The sequence below is a fragment of the Cibotium barometz genome, chromosome 40, assembly GCF_041138505.1.
Source record: "Cibotium barometz isolate CiBa-2024 chromosome 40, ASM4113850v1, whole genome shotgun sequence".
NCBI lineage: Eukaryota > Viridiplantae > Streptophyta > Polypodiopsida > Cyatheales > Cibotiaceae > Cibotium > Cibotium barometz.
The window spans coordinates 47881257-47906147 of NC_141085.1; the positions used below are offsets into that span (position 1 = coordinate 47881257).

Here is a 24891-nt window from a genome sequence, read left to right on the forward strand (position 1 = left end):
TTTGAAAGCCATGAAATTATTATTTTTCTCTTTCTCTCTCTCTCTTCCTATTATTGATTTCCTTAAAATATTAGAATTTAGTTTAGCTAGTGTTGCTTAGACTCAAACCAGTGCTCACATAACCCAATTCGTAGTGTCATTTTTTCGACTAAAACTCAAAAATCACGACGATTAGAATTTTAAAGGATTTTTTTTTGTACATTTTATTTATTTATAAATCTTGATATTTGTATGATTTCTATTGATTTTCAAGTTCAAGGGTAAACTTTGCCTTTGGGTTGGAAAAAAAAAACAAAAACTACACCTTTTTTTTGGGGGGGGGGGGGGGGGGGGGGAGCCGTGAGACTCAAACTAATGAGCGTAGTAGTCTACCTTATCTATGGTGTTAATATAACGTAATAACAACACTTTTTATATGAGCATGTTAATAACGTAGGCAGCTTGAAAACGATGACAAATTCTTATTTCATAAAGAGCTCTCGATCTTGAGCTGGGACGTATATGCATTGCATCGTAGTACTTGCGCAGAGTAAGGCAAGCAAGCCTAACTCTACGTAGGGCCTCGGCGTCACCTTGCTTCAATGGCCGACTTCCGTTTCAGAGGCTGCAGCTCCTTTCCAACCCCCACCACCTCCGTGCCCGTAGCCACCGTATCCCATGCCGCCACTACCGTAGCCACCTCCTTTATCGCTGCCACCACCGTAGCCATGACCTCCGTTGTTGTAGCCGCCTCCCTTGTCGCCACCACCATAGCCGGATCCGCCATTACCATTACCATCGCTGTCGCCGTAGCCGCCTCCCTTGTCGCCACCTCCGTAGCCGGAGCCGCCCCCGCCGTAGCCGCCTCCCTTATCGCCACCCCCGTAGCCGGATCCGCCCCCGCCGTAGCCACTGCCCCCCTCGCCGTAGCCGCCTCCCTTATCGCCACCCCCATAGCCGGAGCCGCCCCCACCGTAGCCACTGCCCCCAGTGCCGTAGCCACTGCCACCGTTGCCGTGGCCGCCTCCGTTTCCGCCACCACCATATCCAGAGCCGCCCCCGCCGTAGCCAGAGCCGCCCCCTCCGTAGCCGCCTCCCTTGTCGCCACCACCGTATCCGGAGCCACCCTGGCCATAGCCACTACCGCCGCTGCCGTAGCCGCCTCCCTTGTCACCACCACCGTAGCCGGAGCCACCCTGGCCGTAGCCACTACCGCCAGAGCCGTAGCCGCCTCCACCACTGCCATAGCCACTGCCACCCTGGCCAGCCCCGCCACCCCCGTACCCTCCGCCATGGTCGTATCCTCCCCCTTCGGATCCCGACTTGCTGTGGCCACCACCACCACCAGCGTAGTAGCCAGCTCCCGTCTCGTCTGGCTTGTCTACGGGCTCCTCCCGGGCGGCCTCACTCAGAAGTAGGGACGTCCCCACCATGAGGAGCAGAAGCAACGCTTGCTTTCTGGCCATGTGAATGATATATTGATGATAGCTGAGATGATGCACTCCTTCTTGCGCACCACCTGCATTTTATAGCTGCTGCCGCTGATCGCAAGAATATCGACGCGTAAGTTGTGTCCAGCTGGGGGTCCCCGCTCAGCACTATTGGACGTCGTGGGATCCAACCTGCAAGATCTTCCTCCTCCTCAGATTATTTTCTCATGACTGCTTTTGTTGGCGACTAAGCGCGCGCGCATTCAAAAGGCGTTCCTTGACGCCTGCCTTAATCCTTCCCTAACTGTGGATTATTTTGGACGTCGCCATCGCCTGCTGGCCACCACCGGCCTCTCGTCGTCAAGGGAGAGGCCCCATCGAGATCCCGTTGTTGAAAAATATAATCATGTCTGCATTAATTGTCAACGGAAGTCACAGAGTTTCTTCTTGCAAGAGTTTGAGTTTTTTTTTCTTTTTCTCTTTTTTTCCTTTTCTTATAAAGGTGGGTGAGTAATGGCTACAGCGTAAGTAGCTTAGTTGTCAGTAGTGGCTATGGCCGTGCAGACTTTAGAGGTTTGCACTTTAAACGCGCCGTGATGATGACCAAGATCTTTTCCCTGTCATTGGCGAAACCAAAACCCACTATACAAGGACTGGAATTTGTGAAGGGCGGAGAATTATTTGACGGTGCTAATAGAAAGGAGACATCTCCATTGTAAGCGGCATCATGATGTGCATTGGTGGTGTTTGGACAATGTATCCAAAGCATACCCCCCAAATAACATGAAGCTCAACTGAGATGTAGCCATGTTTACCAAGTTGATACGACCCTGAAGAGGCCACATGCTTTTTTAAAAAGCCATGCAATACAATTGAGCCTCACTTAGTGGGTTAGGGTTTGGGGGGGCACCGTACGTCAAAATGAGATCAAGCACTTAGTGGGTTACTTCATGCAGTGACTCTATTATTGATCTTATCCAAGCTGGAGGAGATCTTGGCCATGCATGTTCAAGCCAAAACTTTTGAAAGGCGATTCAAAAAAGGACCATTGATTCTTTCTCAAAGTCTTTGAACACTCCATGGCGCACGCTATAAGAGAATGAGGCAGGCCACACATACGAGCCACACACGCGGCCAAACACATGGCCAGATACACGATCACACACAACCGCTGGGGCCCTGTGTGTGATCACACATGTGGCCATGCTGCACTTGGGATCGTGCGCTAGAATCAGCCTCCGACTTACTATGGATAATAGTACTTGACCATATCTAAATTATGATGGGTCATTGGATTTGTCATGTGTAGTAGATGGGAAAGAGCAAAATATCACATTTCTCTCACAAAGACACCTAATTTATAAACGACTACACGCTAATCCTATCCTCTTCTAGGTCTTGACAAGTCTCTTCGTCCCCCTCAAGACAGACCCATGGAACGAAGATCAATAAGAAGGTTGAATCGACTATGTGAACCATCACCATGATCATCATCGATGTCAAGATCCTCCTCCTCGTGGTCTTCCTCCTCATTTGCATTATTGCCCTCATTTGTATCCTCCATGGTCACCACCTTATTTGCATTGGCTCCATCATGTGCATCCGCCACCTCCTCCATAACTTCAACGTCGAGATCTTGGAAAATGGCCTTTTCACACGGGAAGTAACTTGCACTACATACCACCATCTCAGTTCATTGATTTGGAACACAACCTTCCAAGATCAAAAGACTTTTCTTAAGGCCCAAGCAAATGAAGTTAAATTAAATTATATTGAAACTCACATATACGTATGTTTAGAAGTTTACCTGTTTCACAATGCATGGGCGAGACTAGAGTGTTGTTATTGGATCACCAAAGCCTTGTAGAGTCTATTTGCTTAAGCCCACTTGGATGTTTCCTTATTATTGCAGTAGGAACTCTACCTATGGGCTCTGTGAGAACTACTTGACATCAAAAGCAAAGAACTCAAAGGTTCGGAATCCAAATTTAAGGATGTATGTGATAACACCACAACAATGCTCATCATCCACGAAAGTCCCCCCCATGGCCCCACAATCTTGGGTATTTCTCCTTGAGTCAATGCGGTAATGACTCCCCTTTGACCAAATAGCATTATATGAAGTACACTACAATGAAAAAAGAGGAGAGCAAATGCTAGGAGAGGGAGATGTAAGGTGCCTTCCCCTTTGACCAAATGGCATTGTGGGTGTTGCTCATACAAGAAGAATCTGAAAAGGCTACTTTCATGAGAGCAAATGCTAGGAGAGGGAGATGTAAGGTGACCATCTCTTTTCCTCCCTCTTCTCTCTCTGTCTTCTAGCACACTCTGTTCTCTCCCTCTCCTCTCCCTCTCCAACCATCTCACATCTCTCCCTCATTTATCTCTCTCCAACCATACCTCTCTTCTCTCTGCCATCTCTCTCTCTCTCTCTCTCTCTCTCTCTCTCTCTCTCTCTCTCTCTCGTTCCATCTCTTTCCCACCCTCATCTCTCTCTACTACCATCTTTGATGAAATTCATAGATTAATCTCCCTAATGACAGTCAACTATCTAATTAGATCCTAATCCTGATCTAATCCTACACTAATGATAACACTAATCTTAGGTGGATAAAAATAAACAATACTCATGGTGATGAGTGTGTGCTAATTAAGTTTTGACTCAAGTTCAGTTAGGTTATAAGATGGAAACTTGTACTCATAAAAAGACTTGAGATGTTATGCTTGTATTCCAATGCTTCAAATGTCCTCCTTTTATATGAGGAAAGTACAACAAAGCTATGATAGCTCATGTGGGATAACTTGGCTAGGTGACTTGGCACTCTAGCATCACTCATTTCAACACCTCCCCTTGATGCTAGATTGGGTATAATTTTTAGGCTTTCACTCTTCCTCTCTCTCCCCTTTTGCTAGGCTACTTTGGCTATGAATTTCAACTTGAGTGTATTATATGGCCTTAGAGGCTAATTACATCACACTTTTTGTAGAGACAAGAGGGGTGAAAATTATAATGGTTCTTTCTCTAGAAGAGCACGCCTTCAAGGTGGGATAGCTTTGGCCTCGATGTACTTTACTTGCTTCTTTTTTTGATAGCAATCTTCTTCTAGGTGACCAATTTTTCCACAATAGTCACAAACAAGCTTTGGTTTATCTTTATTGCTGCGACATTCATTCTTGGTATGACCAAGTTTTTCAGAGTGATAGCATCTTAGAAGTTGAGATGTTGATTGATTTTTCCTTTGGAATATCCCACCCTTTGTATAGAGTGCTTGCTCACTTGAATGTGATTTGAATGATTCTTTATCTTTGAATTTGGATTCTTGTTCAAGTAGAGATGATTCTACGTCTGGAAGTTTAGTGTTGGGCACATTTTTAAGTGTAGCAACAATTGATTCATAAGGTTCTTTGTCAACACTTTTTAGCAATACAGCAATAGATTCATCTTCCTCAATGACTTTCTTTAATGTACTAATGATACCTTTGAATTTACTAATGTGTTGTGCCATGGTTTCGGTCTCCTTCTTGTCGTGCTTGTAGAACTCCATGAGAAGGTTGATCTTTGAGCTCTTTGAGTCGGTGCCAAAAATCTTGTTGAGTTCCTGCCATGCCAACTTGGCATCCTTCATACTAGCAATGTGACTAATCACATCATCATCAAGATTTTGAGCGATGAGGCCCAATGCTTTGTTGTTTTGAAGTGGCTCAACCTCAACTTCTTCATCCTCAATAAGGTGCCAAAGCCCCTTACGCATAAGCAAGAACATGGTCTTGCTTTGCCATGTAAAAAAAACATAACCATTAAATCTTGAAACAACTTCAACACGCTCCATACTGAGAAGGTCTTACTAACAAGCTTTTATGTTGCTTTGTTAGCAGTGTCTAATATCATACAAATTTGTAGTGTGAAGGTCTTTGCACGGGATAATGATTCACGGCCAGTGTCTAGTCCAGTGTCTAGTCCTAGTACAAGGATAATAATGAAACAAATTCTCTTCAATTGAGTAATGCGAGAGGATGCAGTGAAATTTGATGCAAGAGGATGTTTCCCACTCTGTGGAATAGTACTCTAATTTTCCAATTCTGATTTTGATTCAGCTTAATTTTTCTAATTGCTTGCTAATACCAATGATTAAGTGCTAATCATAGTGATTAACAACAACAGACTTTGGAGGGCAAAATTGAGAAAGCGTTTTGATGGGGCTTTCTTGATGAACTTCTTGCCCTTGAAGGCTCATGTAAAAAACTCAGCTCAAAGATGCCCAAAAAGGTTAATTTTTGCCTATTTTTGTCGCCTGCTAAAATAGATGCTCCTGGAGCATAGACTAAGCCTTTAGCCACTCGAGGCCTTTAGGTAAGTAGAACACATGGCTAAAAGGGCTTGGCCTAATTCGACGTACATGGTATGAATGCTTCAAAAGACCAGTCGATGCGCTTATTTGCGATTTGTAGGCAGCAGAGCAGCATGCGTCTTCGCCTAATTGCAATGGTGAGATTGGAGAGCAATATGAGGCCAATGTATGCCTAAAATATCTCTCCCAATGGTGCCTTAAGTGAGTAGAATGATCATCTCAAATCTTGGCCACAAATAGTGAAGAAGAGATAAGATATGGATTAGTAGCTTAATGAGAATGATTAGGGTTAATAAGATTGAAATCAGCAGGTAGATTTCTCTAAGAAATAGAGTGACATGCGAAATGAAAAAGTGTAGTGAAACAACTATGCATCCTCTAGCAGAGATAATGAGGATAATGAGAGGTTGTTTGTTATGCAATATGTGGTTAATTCTATGTCTGGAAATGATGTAGCAACATGTACAGATAATGTATGGTATGTTAATTCAGGTGCTTCAAACCACATAAGTCATGGTGAGTGGTTCAAGGAAATGACCAGTTTGAAAGACCAGGTTTTATCAAAACAGGATGACACTGCTCATCTGATTGCCCATGTTGGAGATGTCCCATTGTCTATGCAAGATGGTAAGGTGAAGTACCTTGCAGATGTACTTCATGTTTCGAATATTCTAAAGAATTTGGTTTTTATTGGCCAGATGATTGAGCAGGGTTTGCAGGTCTGGTTTAACCGTGATATGGCTACTATGTAGAAGATTTTAAACATAAATGCAGGTTGGTTGGCAAAAGGAAACAGAGTGGACAGAATGTTTACATTGAATGTAAATATGCCTGAAGTGAGTGCTGCAATGTTTGTAAATAGTTTTGGATTGGTTGCCAATATATAGACATTTAGCATAAGAGAATTGGGCATGTAAATGTGCAAAGAATGAAGTCTATGCAGATTAAAAAAATTGTGATAGGGCTGCCTAAGTTTAAAGTTGAAGGTATGCATAAAGTTTGTGAAGCATGTCAACTTGGAAAGCAAACAAAACATGTATTTCCACATGACAGAAATGTGAGCACTAGATGTTGTGCATTCAGATGTATGGGGTCCTGCAGCAAAGACTATGTTTATTGGTGGATGAAGGTACTATATAACATTCATTGATGACCACACGAGGAAAGTGTGGGTGGATTTCATGAAGGAGAAGCGTTAAGTGTTCACTCATTTTCAAAATTTCAGAGTTATGGTGGTTGAAAAATAGACAAGAAGGCATGTGAAGTGCCTAAGGTCAGATGGAGGGGGAGAATCCTTCTCCAATGAGTTCTTTGAGTTCTTATGAAATAATGGCATTCAGAGACAATTTACATGTAGATACACTCTACGCAAAATGGGGTTGTTGAGCAAAAAAATAGGCACATTACAGAGATAGCACGAGCATTGATGTGGCAGAGAAGAATATTGTAAGATTCCTCCCCCAACCCCTTTTTGATGTCTAGTATATTCCCCTGTAATCAATTCCTTTTCTGAAATATAAGAGATCTTGTTTGTGGCTATTTTAACCTAGAGAGAGAAAATATTCCAGAGAGAGAATATTCAGATTTTGAATATTTTTGGATAGAAAAATATCTCTTATAATTCAGATGAGTTCCCCTGAAACAGAAATTTAAAAAGAATTTTCCAATGTGCAATTGGAATTAATTGGAAATAGGTATAAAGAACCTTAGCCTAAGGGTCTAGATTTTTAGAAAACTTTAGACTATGGTCCAATTAAGGTTTCTATGGGCCAATAGCATCAATCCATGTGTAGGGAGGAGATAAATCCAAATTGTAAAAAGAAAATACCCAAAAATGAGTAAATGCTCACATGAGGTGAAGAGTTGAAAATGTACAAGGTTTATTAGTAAAAAACTAGGAGCAATATTAAAAATATGAGATATTTTGGGAATAATGATTTTATTATGACACATATGTAAGGAAGGGGAGTCCCTTAAATGCTCACATAAGATGAAGAGTTGAAAATGTACAAGGTTTATTAGTAAAAAACTATGAGCAATATTAAAATGATTCCATTATGACACATATGTAAGGAAGGAGAGTTCTCTAAAGGAGGTGCATAATTCACATAAGATGAAGAGTTGAAAATGTACAAGGGTTATTAATAAAAAAACTATGAGCAATATTAAAAATATGAGATATTTTGGGAATAATGATTTTATTATGACACATATGTAAGGAAGGGGAGTCCCTTAAATGCTCACATAAGATGAAGAGTTGAAAATATACAAGGTTTATTAGTAAAAAACTATGAGCAATATTAAAATGATTCCATTATGACACATATGCAAGGAAGGGGAGTTTTTTTTAAAGGAGGTGCATATTTCACATAAGATGAAGAGTTGAAAATGTACAAGGTTTATTAATAAAAAACTATGAGCAATATTAAAATGATTCCATTATGACACATATGTAAGGAAGGGGAGTTCTTTAAAGGAGGTGCATATTTCACATGCTTGAATGAGTTTTAAACTCATAAAAATTGAGATATTTTATCTCTCCTCTCTCCTCATTCAAGTCTAGTTCCAAAAAGTTAGCTTAACTGACCTAAAAATGGTCAAAAAGTGACCAAACTGACTTGGAAAATTCTAGAATCGGTTTGTTTGGTTAGGAGCTCAAATTTTCCTATAAATAGAAGCCTCCCCTTGTTGAAAAAGACATAGAGTCTTATACTTTGTTACTCTACTCCACCTAAGCCAAATTAGATAGAGTCTTATAATTTGTTACTCTACTCCACCTAAGCCAAATTAGATAGAGTCTTATGCTTTGTTACTCTACTCCACCTAAGCCAAATTAGATAGAGTCTTATGCTTTGTTACTCTACTCCACCTAAGCCAAATTAGATAGTGTCTTATGCATTGTTACTCTACTCCACCTAAGCCAAGAACTGTGAATTCTTTAATAATTCACTAGTTTTTGATACTTCTCTCTTTCTTCAATCCCCATTGGTGGCTCCATCAACATACTAAACCAATTGATTGGTTGGGGGCCTCTACCGTGAATAAAGAATCAAGCAAATTATAAGGTAAGTATATTGAATTTTGATCTTTTCTATAATTTCTCAATGATTCTCTCTTCTCAACCCCTCTCAAGCTTGAGAAGTTTAATTGGTATGGTTTTTTAAATGCTATTGAAGTTAATTGGTGAATAGTAGTGAAGAGTTACATAATTTAATAAATGCTATTGAAGTTAATTTCCATTTATGTTTAAATTCTAATGGTTTTTATGTAATTTCTCTCTCTCACTCAAGAAATAGTTATACTCATGACCCATTCTCAATCCAAATGAAGCTTTTCATAAAGCTTTTCCTTAATCCAAGATTAAGCTATGCTTGAGGCCAAATTAATGGCTTTTTGCTATGCTTTTAGTTTATGCACATTGATGATTCAATCCATTATGGATTGATGACCCAATTAGAGACCATTCTAATTATTTCCTTAATGATAAGCTTTATCCCTTAGAAAAAAATTGAGATTTATTAGTCATAGTAGCGGAGCTATGGCAAAATTTTTATAGAAATTACACATAAAATAAATTCATTCAAAGTATAAAAAGAGGACTTCCTACCATATTCTAGGAACTATCATCCTAGATTAATTAAAAGAATTTTATTATGCATGGAGATGTGGATGTTTGCATGTAGATGTAGATGTATGGATGTGAGTGTGAATGTGGAGGTGGAAGTATGCATGGAGATGTGGTTGTATACATGTAGAAGTAGATGTATAGATGAGGATGTAAATAGAGATGTGGATGGATGCATGTAGATGTAGATGTATAGATGTGGATGTGAATGGAAATGTAGATGTATGCATGTAGATGTAGATGTATAGATGTGGATGTGGATGTATACATGTAGATGTAGATGTATAGATACGGATGTGGATGTGGAGGTGGATGTATACATGTAGATGTAGATGTATAGATGTAGATGTGGATGTGGAGGTGGATGGATGCATGTAGATGTAGATGTATAGATGTAGATGGGAATGAAGATATAGATGTATAGATGTAGATGTAGATGTGGAGGTGGATGGATGCATGTAGATGTAGATGTATAGATGTAGATGTGAATAGAGATGTGGATGTATGCATGTAGATGTAGATGTATGGAGGTGAATGTGAATGCGGATGTGGATGTATGCATAGAGATGTAGATGTATGCATGTAGATGTAGATGTATGCATGTAGATGTGAATGTACGCATATAGATGTGGATGTATGGATGTGAATATACGATATGTGATGTGAGGGAATCTGAAATGATGAGATAGAAATGATGTGATGGGATGAGTATACATATAAATGGAATATGGAATAAGTAACGTAGATTGATGAGGGATAATGTGGAAAAATGAAAGTTAAAATAGAAATTGTGTTGTAAACTGTTTGTAAATACTGTTTGTAAATGCTGTTTGTAAATGATTGTTTTATGTCAAGAATGCTGGGGGGAGCATTTTGACCGTCTTGTGATTAAAGTCGTGATGGTAAAGTTGCAACTGTTGAGACGGGGAGTCAATGAAGGACGTCTCGCGTAGCAAGGTCATCGGCCGAGGTCTTGACCAGCCTCGCTGCGATTAAAATGGTGAGCTTCTGGTACGGTGGATGAGGGGCCAAGGAAGCGGCCTATGCGTGAAGCGCTAGGTTACCTGCGAAGGATCCTAGAGGGTGCTGACCATACGGTGCTCGCCTTGGATACCCACGCGTGTGTCGAGGAAGATATTAGAACAGGGTTGGAGTTGTTTTCTGAAATCGAGCATGGATCTGGTTGATTGACCTTGCTGGTCTTCAATGGATGAGTCCATGGCTCCTTATATGGATCCGTTGGTTGATCTTGCTGATCTTCAACGAGAGTCCATCTTGATAAGTGATTATATTGCCGAGTACTAAGGGCTAGGAACTATCGAAACAGCTCCTGAGCGTTCTAGTTGCCAATGATGCCATAGATACTCTGATGAAGGAATGATGGGAAATTAAGAATCAATTGGATAAATTGGAAGATGGTGATCAATGATACTATGGTTTTATTAAAGGATTGTTTTAAACTGGTTGAATCTGGTTGAAAAAGGCAATTTCATATTGGTGGGTGTGTGAGTGGTGTGACTAGTTTTATTTTGCATGAACATCCGGCTAGGAGGCCTTGGAACTCTTTTCCTTGGTACCCGGGACAAAACCTAACCAAATTAAAAATTGGATCCCATCACTACAGTGGTTGGGCGGTTGGCTAACCCATGGGATCGGATGGGGTTAGGCTGGACTGATGGATTCGTAAATCGAGACTCAAACTTTTGTTTTTACGATAGAAAAGAAAAAAAAAATCCCGGACAGTAACTGTTCTATGGATAGGAATCAACGGCTGTGCCTCTTGAATGGGGAAAAAAGCGTTGATCCCAATGATCCAAGTGCAAGTTTCTTCCTTGAACTGACTAAGTATCTTATAGATGTAATTGGATCATCTCGATCAGAAATGATCTTGACTACGTTAGAGTAAAAAGTTATCCTGGTGGAATCGCCCGTGCTTCCGGTTAAGAAAGTTTTTCCGGGTTCGGTTTTGGAACAACCGACGGATTAGTCTCTTATCCGGATATCCGTGGGCGAGGCCCCGAGTGTGGGACCCCTGTCCCGCGCGAGAAGCGCTACTTCCGCTCTGCCAGTACCCCGAATCCGTTGCTCGGTGGGAACAGGGATCTTACAAATATGTCGCATAGCTATTAGGCTGAGGCTGTGTCTACACAGCTGTTTATCATGAACAGGACTCCTACTGCAGCCATACTCAGCCATACTCAGCCATACATGATGTAACGCCAAAGAAGAAGTTTATTGGCAAGAAACCTGATTTGTCTCACTTGAAAGTTTTTGGATGTGTTGCATATGTGCATATACTAGATGAGTTGCATACCAAGCTGGATCCAAAATCAGAAAAATGTGTGTTTATTGGGTATTCCCTTGAGAAGAAGGGATATAGATGTTATAATCCTGCTACATGTGAATTGAGGGTAAGCAGGGATGTTGTATTTGATGAGATGAGTACCTGGTATACTGCTGAAAAAGATGTTGTTGGGGATGATGTAAGTGGAAATCTGGTGTCCCCCTTTCCTTACCAAGGTGTCAAAAATTCATCACTTCTTTAAAATATCTCATTTTTTTAGTAATATCTCTTAATTTTTAACTAATAAACCTTGTACTCAGTCAACTCTTCATCTTATGTTAGGATTTACTCATTTTTGGATATTTTCTTTTATTCATTGGATTTATCTCATCCTAACACTTGGATTAATCCTATTGGCCCATAGGAACCTTAATTGGACCATAATCCAAAAATTTTTGAAAATCTAGACCCTTAGGCTAAGGTCTCTTATATCATTTTTAATTGATTCCTAATGCACATTGGAGAATTTATTTTAAACTTCTGTTTCATGAAAATATATTTTAGATATTAGGAGAATTTTTATATCTAAAAATATCTCAATATTGAATTATCTCTCTCTAGAATTTTTCTTCTCTCTAGGCAAAAACAAGGAAAATAATATTTTCTTGTATTCAAAAATAGGGAATGATTACAGGGGATTGAGGTAAAAGATTTTTCATTATTCATGCTAAGGAGGAATCTTACAAGTATGAAATACGTACCTAAACAATTCAATAACACTTTTATCACTCCACTCATAAATGGATTGTAGATTCAATAATGCAAGGCACGTTTTAAGCTTTGATATTCGGGATCCATCATACAATGGAGTGCTGGCCTTTGATTTCAATGCTTCTTCAATTGGGTTAGGTTGTCCACCACTGTTGTCTTCAAATAGAGCTTTCATCATTTCATCCATTTCTAGCGCATTATGTGCATATTGTGGTTCTTCTTCCATGTTGGCATCTGCGTCACTTTCCTTGTTATTTTGTTGATCTAATATGTTAACATATTCATCAAGATGGGGTATATTTGTAGATGGTGTTGTTCTAGTGCGCCTTCGAGTTGTAGGCCGTAAGATGTTGTACTCCATATCATTACCAGAGTCCTATAAAAGTAAAAGTGAGCGCACACACACATAGTATAACATGAACATACACACACACACATGTATATACACACATGCGCGTGCATAAACATACATAAACACGCAAAAAAACACACATATTTATGAAAAACTCACATATGAGTTATGTCACTCCACTATTTGATCTATGAGCCCTGGATCAAATCTTCCATGATCTCGAACATGTCGCAGTGTCATTTGTCACTCCCTTCTCATAGTCCACTTGCATTCATTACAAGGGAGAAGGATTCTTTGAGAAAGGTAAACATCACGCCCAACCCGACGCTCTTCGCTAGATGATGAGGATGTGGGCATAAAAATGAACATGGTAGTATATCCTTGATCTAGATTACTTGAGTTACTAGATAAAAAAGGCCTATGTAGTCATCATTGCTTAGTTGAAATGGATGCTTTGACCATATGGCCAAAACTTCATTAGCCTATGATATATGCACATCATATCTTACTTTAGTATATATGCACATCATATCTTACTTTAGTATTAAAAGTATTCATGGTGTGTGTGATGGTCTACATAATGTTTTAGCCACATGGACAAATTCTTGCACGGCTTATCATTCTTAAGACATGGGTAGATCATCTGTTACTTTTCCATGGGAAGACAATTTATTGTGTGCTAGTGTAGATAATGTTTTAGCCACATGATCAAATCCTATCAAAGCTTATTGTTCTTATAATATGTACAAATCATATGTTACCTTTCCATGGAAGACAGTATATTGTGTGCTAGTGTAAAGAATGTTTTAGCCACATGGTTGAATCCTCTCAAGGATTATCATTCTTAAAACATATGTAGATCATATGTTACTTTTTTGCGGAGGACACTTTATTATGTGCTAGTGTAGAGAATGTTTTAGCTACATGGTCCGATCCTCTCAAGGCTTATCATTCTTATAATATCTATAGATCATATGTTACTTTTTCATGGAAGACAATTTATTGTGTACTAGTGTAGAGAATGTTTTAGCCACATGGTTGAATCCTCTCAAGGATTATCATTCTTAAAATATACTTAGATCATATGTGACTTTTCCATGGGAAGACAATTTATGGCATGCAAGTTTAGAGAATGTTTTAGCCACATGGTTGAATCCTCTCAAGGCTTATTGTTCTTAAAATATTTACAGGCCATATGTAACTTTTCCAAGGAAGACAATTTATTGTGTGCTAGTGTAGAGAATGTTTTAGCCACATGGTCGAATCCTCTCAAGACTTATCGTTCTTAAAATATTTACATGCCATATGTAACTTTTCCAAGGAAGACAATTTATTGTGTGCTAGTGTAGAGAATGTTTTAGCTGCATGGTCAAATCCTCTCAAGGTTTAATGTATTGCAGGCATAGTATGAATAAGATTTGGTTGGTGCAAAGTTTATGTCCATGTGGTAAGTAGAATAGTTATTAATATATTGGGAAGCACAAATGTTAGTGCATGCACAAGTAATAATTCTGGATGCAAAATTGAATAATCATATACCAATAGTTGGTATTATGGTCTAAATGCAGTGCACATTGCAAGAAGTAACTAATATGAGTTGTGTCAAATTAAAAAGTAGATTTGAAAAGAGTAGATTTATCCATATAATGAAAAGTAAAGGTCGTGAAAATAGAATAGAAAGATATGAATCTTATTTTATATGGCATTAATATTAGAATAGCCTCAACACCTTGAAATATCTATGTAGACATAGGAACTCTTTTAGCAAAGCAATAAATGATGTAAAATGAGTAATCCTATGTAACTAACTTATTGCTTTCTATGTTGTCTTATAAAAAAATATCAATAAATTAATATTATATTTAATAACATAATATTTTAATATTTATTATTTAATATAATATTTAATAATATAAATTATTATCATAATATAAAATAATATTATATTATAATAGTATATTTTGGAATATAATAATATTATAATATTATTCACTATAGTGGTGGATTTCTTAGAAACTCTAAATGACATTTGAGGCACTAGTTGCTATGGGCAATGCTCCCTAATGGGGGTCTAGGAGGCAGCACCCTTGGTGGGGGTCTGGGGGCAACGTCCCCAGCCAAGGGGCAGCGCCCCAGGGGCACTGGGGGGGCAACGCCCCCCACCAGTGAGGGGTCCAGGGGGCAACGCCCCCAGCGGCTATGTGTGATATGAAAAAAAAATCGATTGCTTAATTCTTATTTACGAACTTTGATAAAAGTGATTTTTTTAAGATAATTCCATTTATTGTCAAACGTCCATTTTTAAGATAATTCCATTTATTGTCAAACGTCCATTTTTTATAAATGTTCTTCATTAAATGTGATATATTCTTGAGAATATATGCTTCATTAAAGAAGATATCCTTTAGTGATGTGAACCTTTTCTAAGAATTTGAATTTGGTCCTCTCTTTCTATCTTCTCTCTCTAGGATTTCCCTCTTCTCCTAAAAACGTACTCTTCTTCTTGCTCGCACTTTCGACCCTGGTTTTTGTTCTTGCTCTCTCTGTGATGTTTTCTCTGCATTACAACTCACCTAAGCTCTCTAATCAAAAGATTTAATTGTGCTTAAGCAAGATTTTGACCCTTCATGCATGCTTCATCTACATATCTACTTCTTTTCATCTTCTTGTTTCTGTCTTCACACGTCATTGCTATTTTTTTGTAGTTTTTGGCTATGGAAATTTGAAGTTCTTCTTAAATATTGATGCTAATCAGACGCTAATCAGAAGCGACTTTGCTAGCAAGCTTCGCAACAACAACAGCCATTCATAATATTGATGCTAATCAGAACTTTGCCAGCAAGCATCGTAACCATAGCCATTTAAAGGTAGGCTCTTTGCCTCATGCATGTTCTTTGTTTTCTTGATTTTTTGGTTCATAATACTTAATTACATAATTAATCTTTCTTAATTATAATTAGCTAGTAAGATAAATAAGATCATATAGTACATTCATGACATAAAAATAAAAATATGGTTAACTTCACACCCAGTTTTCTTAAAATCGAGAATGTTTCTTGACTAAGAGCCTACTTGAAAAGACAAACAATGCAGAAATAAGAAAACAAGTATGAAACTAACCTTGATCAGTTTTTCAACACTCTTGTTATGGCAAAGATGTGACCTTGTCCCTTGAGAATGCTTTTGTCTTGCTGATTCTTCTTGTATGCTGCGTTGACCTTGCTTGTATAAGCGTACTTGTATATACTACTTGCACATATGTGTAATCACTCGCTATGCAGAAAATAGTGATCTATCCATGTAGCACAATAGAGACTAATTGGACATTATAGAATAATTCTCTGTATATGTATGCATTTCACATGAAATGACTTTTTCAAGACACACATATACTTGTGCTTACAAAAGAGGTAACAAAAATATACTTCTGGTTATATGATGCTTCAAACAAAAGTGACTGTGTGGCCAAAAGCCATGGTCAGTATGAAAGCTTCTTTCTGAAATAGCCATAGGATATTGCCTTGTGGTCAAATCTTTGTACCTCAACTATTACACGTAACATGTTGTGTCTCTATTGCATATTAGACTAAAATCGGATCAAAGTAAGAAAATCATGCATACTTTCAATGTCACATAATAATATGGCTAAAATCCATGGACACCTATGTTTGATTGTTGGAATTATGGTTAAAATCCATGGACACCTAGGTTATTAAGATGGTTCTTTTTGTGTTCTAATTTTTTTTTAATCATCTTGTATCCAAGATCACTTGTACATTGAAAGGATTTAAGAAAGTTGGCCAAGTGGAGCAGTCTTCTAAGAGTAAAACCAAACATAGCAAAGTTTTTACCATATGGTCAAATTCTATAGAAGACATCTCCTTCAAAAACCCATGCTACACATAGAATATAAATTATCAACTGGCCACTTTCATGACAATATGTCCACGATGAATCTATGACGATGTCTACATGAAATTTGGTATTACAAAAAAACCTTTCATTGTGGCATGAGAGTATGGATAAAATCCATGCTCACTTCTATATATCCATTAGTGATCTCTAACATTAGTGCTCTCCATTGTCACAAGATTTGTTCATATGGTCAAATTCTACCTTATAATTATTACATTCAACATTTTGGACACGTAGGCTTTTGCCTTGTGGTCAAATCTTTGTATCTCAATTGTTACATGTAACACATTGTCTCTCTATTTCATGTCAAACTAAATTTGAAATTATGGGAAAAAAGTAAGAAAATCATGTATTCTTTCAATGTTGCATAATAGTATGGCTAAAATCCATGAGCACCTATGTTTGATTGTTGCATGGAATTACGGTTAAAATCCATGGACACCTAGGTTACTAAGATGGTTCTTTTTCTGTTCTAAAATTCTTTTTCAATCATCTTAATTACAAGATCACTTGTATATTGAAAGGCCTCAAGGAAGTTGGCCAAGTAGAGGTGTCTTCTAAGAGTAAAACTAAACAAAGCAAAGTTTTTTCCACATGGTCAAATTCTATAGAAGACATCTCTTCAAAATCCCATGAATATGAATTATCAATTGGCCACTTCCACTATAATAGGTCCATGATGAACCTATGACCATGTCGACATGAAAATTGGCATTACAAATAAACCTTTCATTGTGGCATGAGAGTATGGATAAAATCCATGCTCACGTGTGTTTGTTTATTGCATGAAATTATAGCTAAAATCTATGAGCACCTAGCTTACAAATATGGTTCTTTTTGTGTTCTGAAATTGTATATGGATCAAGATCACTTGTATATGGAAAAGCCTCAAGGCTAGGTAGAGATTCCTTCTCAGAGTAAAACTAGATGAGAAAGGCTATCCTCCATCAAACCTGTGGCCACAAATGCCAACATTTTATCATACCATGTCTGAGGAATCGGGATGACTGCTTCCATTGTAAACAGCTCCGCATTCGGGTAGATCATCCGCGCTACTCCGATTGGGGCTTCACTAGATTCTAGTGAGGATAGGTAATATGCCAATATATGGTTTGCACTTAGGATGTGCATTATGCTGAATTCAAATTCTAGTAGGATCAGCATCCACCTCGCCATCTTTCCAGCTGCTGCTGCCAAGCTCTGCTTATCCACAAGATAAAGCAAGATGGAATGATCCACATGGAAGGTGAACTGGAAGGTGAACTTGTTGCCTAGCAAATAGTGGCAAAACTTACTAACTGAATAGATAATGCCAAGCGTTGCCCTATGTATGGTGGAGTAATTCCCTTCAGCATTTGATAGTCACTGTGGTGGCTGGCATAATAAACGGGCCAAAACCATTTTTTGTCATCCTCCTGCATCAGGACACTTCCTATTGCCACATCTGAGGAATTCACAAAGATGGGAAATGGCAATTCCCAATTAGGGGCTTGAACTATAGGTTCTTGAAATAGCATCAACTTGAGGCGCTGAAATGCAACGTCACATTCCTCCATCTAGTCGAGGTTGGATTGACTCAACTGATGGGTCAATGGTGTTTTGATTTTGGTCATTTGCTAGTTTAATGGGACTGCTATGTGGGAAAGATATCGGAGAATTCGATTGTGCCATCTGATTTGTCCCAAAAATCTTCTCAGCTCACTGGTCGGAATTGGAGCTTTCCAGTTTACTTCCACCTTGGCTGGGTTTACTACAATGCCTTCCTGAGATATAATGTGTCAAACGAGCATACCGCTTTGGATGGCAAAGGCACATTTAGCGGGATTCAGGCTCAGTCTGGAAACTTGACATTGGGCCAAGCACAACTTTAGGCGAAAGATCCCTGCCCCCTCCGCGCAATGAGAATTCGGGGGTGCTAGCAGCAGAAGTAGCATTTAAATGATTGAATTTCACTTCGCTGCTATTACTGATAATTTTTAATATTTTTGAAAAGAATAAGACTTTATAATTCAATTATGATAGAATAACTATCATTGGACCTAAATCCAATTTATGGAATTAAATCATAAGTTTACTATAATTTTATTAGTATAAAAGCATAAAAAGCCATTTTCATAACCTCTAGCTTAACTAGCATAGAGTTTGATTTTTGAATTGAGAATTTATCAATGAGAAGCATCCATTTGAATAAGAATTAGTCATAGGAATGACTATTCTTTTGGGGGAGAGAGATATACATAAAAAGCATCCTAATTAATCATAAAAAAAGCATCCTAATTAAGCATAAAAACTAACTTTTTGTGATTAATCATTAGAATTCTTATAGAGAGCTTAATTTGCATTGAAAAACAATTCATTTGAAATTTCTCAAGCTTGAGGGGGGTTGATAAGTGAAATCATTGAGAATATTACAGAAAACCATGAAATTACATGTTACCTCTTGATTTTTCTTGCTTCTTTATCTTAGAAGGAAGCCCCCAACCAATCAATTGGTTTAGTGTGTTGAGAGGAAATCTCCAAGGATTGTTGAAGAGAGAGAGAAGCTCCAATCTCTCCAAAAGTAGAGAATTTTTAAGGGATAATAGAAAATATATTTATTTTAATGTAACACTGGCATGGTCTAGCTCAAAGATGAGAATACAAAAGAATAAGGGTCTATTTATAGGTGAGGGAGGCCACTAACTGAGTCCAACTAACTTCTAGATTTTTTTAGGTTCAGTTTAGATAAGATTTGGACCAGTTTAGCTCCCATTTTGATCTAGTTTGATTCAAGAGAGAGAAGAGATAAAAATATCTTAATACTTTTGAATTAAAAACTCATCCACATGTGTGAAATAGGCACCTACATTAAAGGTCTCCCCTTCCTTACCAAGGTGTCAAAAATTTATCATTCCTCCAAAATACCTCATTTTTTTAGTAATATCTCATAATTTTTAACTAATAAACCTTGTACTTAGTCAACTCTTCATCTTATGTGAGCATTTACTCATTTTTGGGTATTTCTTTTTATTCATTGGATTTATCTCATCCCAACACTTGGATTAATCTTATTGGTCCATAGGAACCTTAACTGGACCCATAATCCAAAGTTTTTAGAAAATCTTGACCCTTAGGCTAAGGTCTTTTAAATCATTTTTAATTGATTCCTAATGCACTTTGGAGAATTTTTTTGAAATTCTGTTTCAGGGGAAACCATTTCAGACACTAGGAGGATTTTGATCATTCCTTCATCGTTGTACCTATGGCATCATTGGCAACCAGAACGCTCCCTACCTATTCACTCAGGGGCCTTTTCAATAGTTCCTAGCTCATAGTACCCGACAATATGTGAGATCCCCCTCCGGGGGCTCCGACGGTGGAAGGAGCGTCGGCCTCCCACACGTAGGGCGGCAGGGATCCACACTCGGGGCCTCGCCGTGCAGATGTCCGGACGAGAGACTAGCCTGGCAATTCCTCCGAAACCGAGCCCGAAAAAACCTCCTCTCGCGTGGAAGGCACGGGCAATTCCACCATGGGGAAAATCTTCTAACGGAAAAATTATCCTAACGAGTCAAAGTCATCACTATTTTAAACTGATCTAACCGAATCTGAAGTCACATGGTCAGATCAAGAAGAGACTTGCACTTGGTCCATAGAATCACTGCTTTTTTCCTTCTTTAACAAGGCACAGCCCCGCTGATCCCTTCCCACAGAACAAGGTCTTCTCAGGACTTAATCTAACTAATGTAACTAATCGCATCTTAGTTGTTTCACAGGGAATCCTACAACCGGCCCATGGATTAGCTAACCACCCGATCACTGTATTGGTGGGATTCCTTTATAAAGATTTGGTTATGTTTTGCCCGGGTACCGAGAAAAAGAGTTCTCAGGCTCCCTAGCTGGCGATTCATTCAAAAATTAAGGTAGGCATACCACGTACACCCACAATATGAAACTGCCATTTATAACAGATTCGACTGGCTTTAAAACAATCCTTCAATGAAAATCATACTATTACTGATCATCATCCTCCAAAGTTCGGAGTCCATTATATTACAAAATGTGTCTTATGGACTCTCCGTCTTCAGCTGGGCCAACCAACGAGATCCAGTATCAAAATTTGATTCACAAAAATCTTTCCTTTAGTCCATCCGAATCTTCCTCGACGCACGCATAGCAACCGCGAGCCCATGCATCACCTAGTCAGAACCCTCTAGGATCCTCCTTAGGTGTCCTAGCACTTCACTTAGGGATCGCTTCGTCGGTCCTCGCCCATCGTACCGGAAGCACACCACTTTAACCATACCGAGGCTGGTCAAGACCTCGGTAGGCTTTGTCGCGACGAGCGACGTCTCCCTCGACGACTCCCCACCAGCTATTGCAACGAATCTCCTCTTAGTAAAACACATGCCAAATGCTTCCTCCAACATTGTGGCGTAAAATAGTCCTTTAAATAAAAAACAGATGTTCTAATGCAAGTAAAATTCCCAGTTTGAGATTGGTTCCGCAAAACCCCTTTTTCCATATTTTCTAGTTTCGAAATGAGGATCCTTGATCTCTCATCAGGGTAATCTACCCATCATTTGACTGATTGTCTAACTAGATTCTTGGTGAGTTTGATCAAATGAAAACTAGTTTAGTTCAACGGTAGTCAATTCTTTGTATTTAGGAACTAGATTTGGTCACGAAGATTTTGCTTGATTTAGATCGAGATATGGACAAGTAGGTTTATTGTCTGTCCCTCTCACAGTCTAACCAATTTCATTCGGTTTAGTTCAACAAGGATTCCTTCAGATAAACATCTAGTTTTGGGTAAATACCAATTTAGTGTTTTAACCACATAAAATATCTAAAGATATTCTTTCTACCATTTATGTTCTCAACCTTAATTCCCTAGGTAGAATTATGGTTGAAATTCATATTTTGACACTAAAAATTAATTAAAATGCTTCTTTTCTTAAATATCATAAAAATTCTTTTTTTAACTAATACCAATATCTTTTTTTTTGAATAAACTTGAAATACCTCCTTTTTCCATTTAATGAGTGCAATCGAAATGTCATTGGAATTCCTCTTTTATCATAAATTAAATCTATAAAAAATTTCTCTTTCAATTAAATAAAAAATATTAAATATTCCAAATATACCAAGAATTCTCTTTTTCCATTTAAATGATTGAATTCCAATTATGATGGGAATTCCTCTTTCGTCATTTAAATTTATACATGCATAGAATAATTTTAACTAAAATTTCTCTTAAAAATTACATAAAAATATCCATTAATCCTAATATGATAAGAATTTCACTTTTTCCATTTAAATGATTGAATTCCAAATATGGTGGGAATTCCTCTTTCATCATTTAAATCTATTCATGCATGAAAATAAATTTAACTAATTTTTCTCTTAAAAATTAAATAAAAATATCCATTAATTCCATTATACTAGAAATTCCACTTGTCTCATTTAAATGATTGAATTTCAAATATGGTGGGAATTCCTCTTTCATCATTTAAATTTATTTATGCTGCATAAAAAATCAATTTAACTAAAGTTTTCCTTTAATTTTAAATAAAATAGCCATTATTTTGATATTCTAATTTTTCTCTTTCTAGATTAGAATACATGGATCTCCATTATCATGGGAATTCCTCTTTTATCATAAAAATGAAATTACTAGAAATTTCTCTTTTTCTCTAATTAACTATTTATGCATAAATATTAAAAATTAATATTCCACGGATATGATGAGAATTATCCATTTAACATAGGATGACTAATCCTAGAATATGGTAGGAAGTCCTCTTTTCACATTATGCATAAAAATGATTTATGTGTTAATTTTTAAAAATTTTGCCGTAGCTTCGCTGCTACTACTGATAATTTTGAATAAATTTGGAAAGGATAAGATTTAATAATACAATATGATAGAATAACTATCATTTGGATCAATATCCAATTTATGGACTTAATCCCTAAGTTTATCATAATTTAAGTAACATAAAAGGATTAAAAAGCCACTTATTTGGCCTTTAACTTGACTAGCATAGAGTTTACTTTTAGAACTAAGAATTGCTTCATGAGAAGCATCATTTGAATATAGAATTGGTCATAGGAATGACCATTCTTTGGGGGAGAGAGAGAGAGAGAGAGAGAGAGAGAGAGAGAGAGAGAGAGAGAGAGATATGCTTAAAAAACATTCTAATTTAAGCATAAATGTAAACTTTATGTGATTAATCATTAAAATTCATTAGAGATCTTCATTTGCATTGAAGAACCATTCAATTTAATACTTCTCAAGCTTGAGAGGGGTTGAGAAGTGAAAAACATTTAGAAGATTAAGAAAAAAGACCATAAAGTCACACTTTACCTCTTGTTTTTTTTGCTCGATTCTCTAGTCTTAGGAGAGGCCCCCAACCAATCAATTGGTTAGTATGTTGAGGAAAGCTCCAAAGTAGGTTGAAGCGAGAGAGAAGATCCAATCTCTCCAAATTGTAGAGGATTTTTAGAGGATAATAGAAAATATGCTTATTTTAGAGTAATACTGGCATGGTCTAGTTCACAGACGAGAATACAAATGAATGAGGGTCTATTTATAGGTGAGGGAGGCCACTAACTGAGTCCAACTACTAGAATTTCCCAGCTTCAGTTTGGTTGAATTTCGATAAAGATTTGGACCAGTTTGGCTCCCTTTTTTATTTGGTTTGATCCAGGAGAGAGGAGAGATAAAAATATCTTAATATTTTTGAGTTTAAAACTCCTTCACATGTGTGAAATAGGAGCCTCCTTGAAGGCTCCCCCTTTTCTTACCAAGGTGTCAAAATGGTATGATTACTTCAAAATATCTTTTTTTAGTAATATTTCATAATTTTTAACTAATAAACCTTGTACTTAGTCAACTCTTCATCTTATGTGGGCATTTACTCATTTTTGGGTATTTTCTTTTATTCATTGGATTTATCTTATCCCAACACTTGGATTAATCTTATTGGTCCATAGGAACCTTAATTGGACCATAATCCAAAAATTTGAGAAAATCTTGACCCTTAGGCTAAGGTCTTTTAAATCATTTTTAATTGATTCCTAATACACCTTAGAAAATTTATTTTGATTTTCTATTTCAAGGAAACATATTTTTGATATTTGTAGAATTTATATATCCAAAAATATCTCAATATTGAATTACCACTCTCTATAAATTTTCATCTCACTAGGTAAAAACAAGAAAAATTAATATTTTCTTGTGTATTCAGAAACAGGAAATGATTACAGGGGATTGAAGTAAAGGCTTATTCATTATTCAGGCTGAGGAGAAATCTTACACAATATAATCACATAAGAAAATCCAGATGGATTCTCCGTTGAAGATCAGCAAGATCAAAAAGCAGATCCATATAAAAGAGCCATGGACTCATCCGTTTTGAGGATCAGCAAGGACAATCAATAGATCCATGCCCGAGTTCAGAAAACAACTCTAGCACCTTGTTCCATTTTTTTTCTCGATGTACGCGTGGGTATCTTCGGCAACCCAGAGCCCAAGCACCGTATGGTTAGCACCCTCTAGGCTCCTTCGTAGGTCACGTAGTGCTTCACTGAAAGGCCGCTTCCTTGGTCCCTCATCCACCGCCGGAAGCTCACCATTTAAATCAAACCGAGGCTGGTCAAGACCTCGGTCGATGACCTTGCTACGCGAGACGTCCTCTGTTGACTCTCTGTCAACTGATGCAACTTTATCAATTAGGTCTCCACCACGACCTCATTCACAAGATGGTCAAAATGCTTTCCTAGCATTCTTGACATAAAACAGTTATTTAAAAATAGGTCATAAATACAGTTTCTAATAACAAACTCTCATCTTTCCACATTGTTCCACATCATTTCTCGTTATTCCACATTCTTCTACATCGATTCACATTGCTTATTCCACATCCAGTCATATGTATTCCCATCGTCTTCATCCATTCTTAACCAATCACATCATATTACATCTCATCACATCTATCCTCATCACATTAGGAAGTGAATGGGGTCTTCTTGGGCCCTTTAATTTGCCCAAGCCTAATCAAGGTGATTAAGGAATAGCCAAATGGAGGGTTGCCATGTGGACTGAAATGTTGGGTTTGTAAGAGAGGTGTAAGAGTGGTCAAAGGGTGCACTTTTTTCCCCAAAAAGGGGGGAGGCAATTTTACAATTTTCGAACCTCCATA

General features: G+C 37.8%; 1 protein-coding gene across 1 annotated transcript in view; it reads right to left on the bottom strand.

The window, feature by feature from the left end:
• Positions 1–441: 441 nt before the first annotated feature.
• LOC147615585 (uncharacterized) overlaps positions 442–24891 on the bottom strand; it is an 82305-nt gene continuing 57855 nt past the window's right edge. Inside the window, exon 3 of the mRNA XM_086779697.1 lies at positions 442–1241. Coding sequence (XP_086635823.1) covers positions 579–1241 — 663 coding nt within the window. The 3' untranslated portion in view covers positions 442–578. The remainder of the gene's footprint in view (positions 1242–24891) is intronic.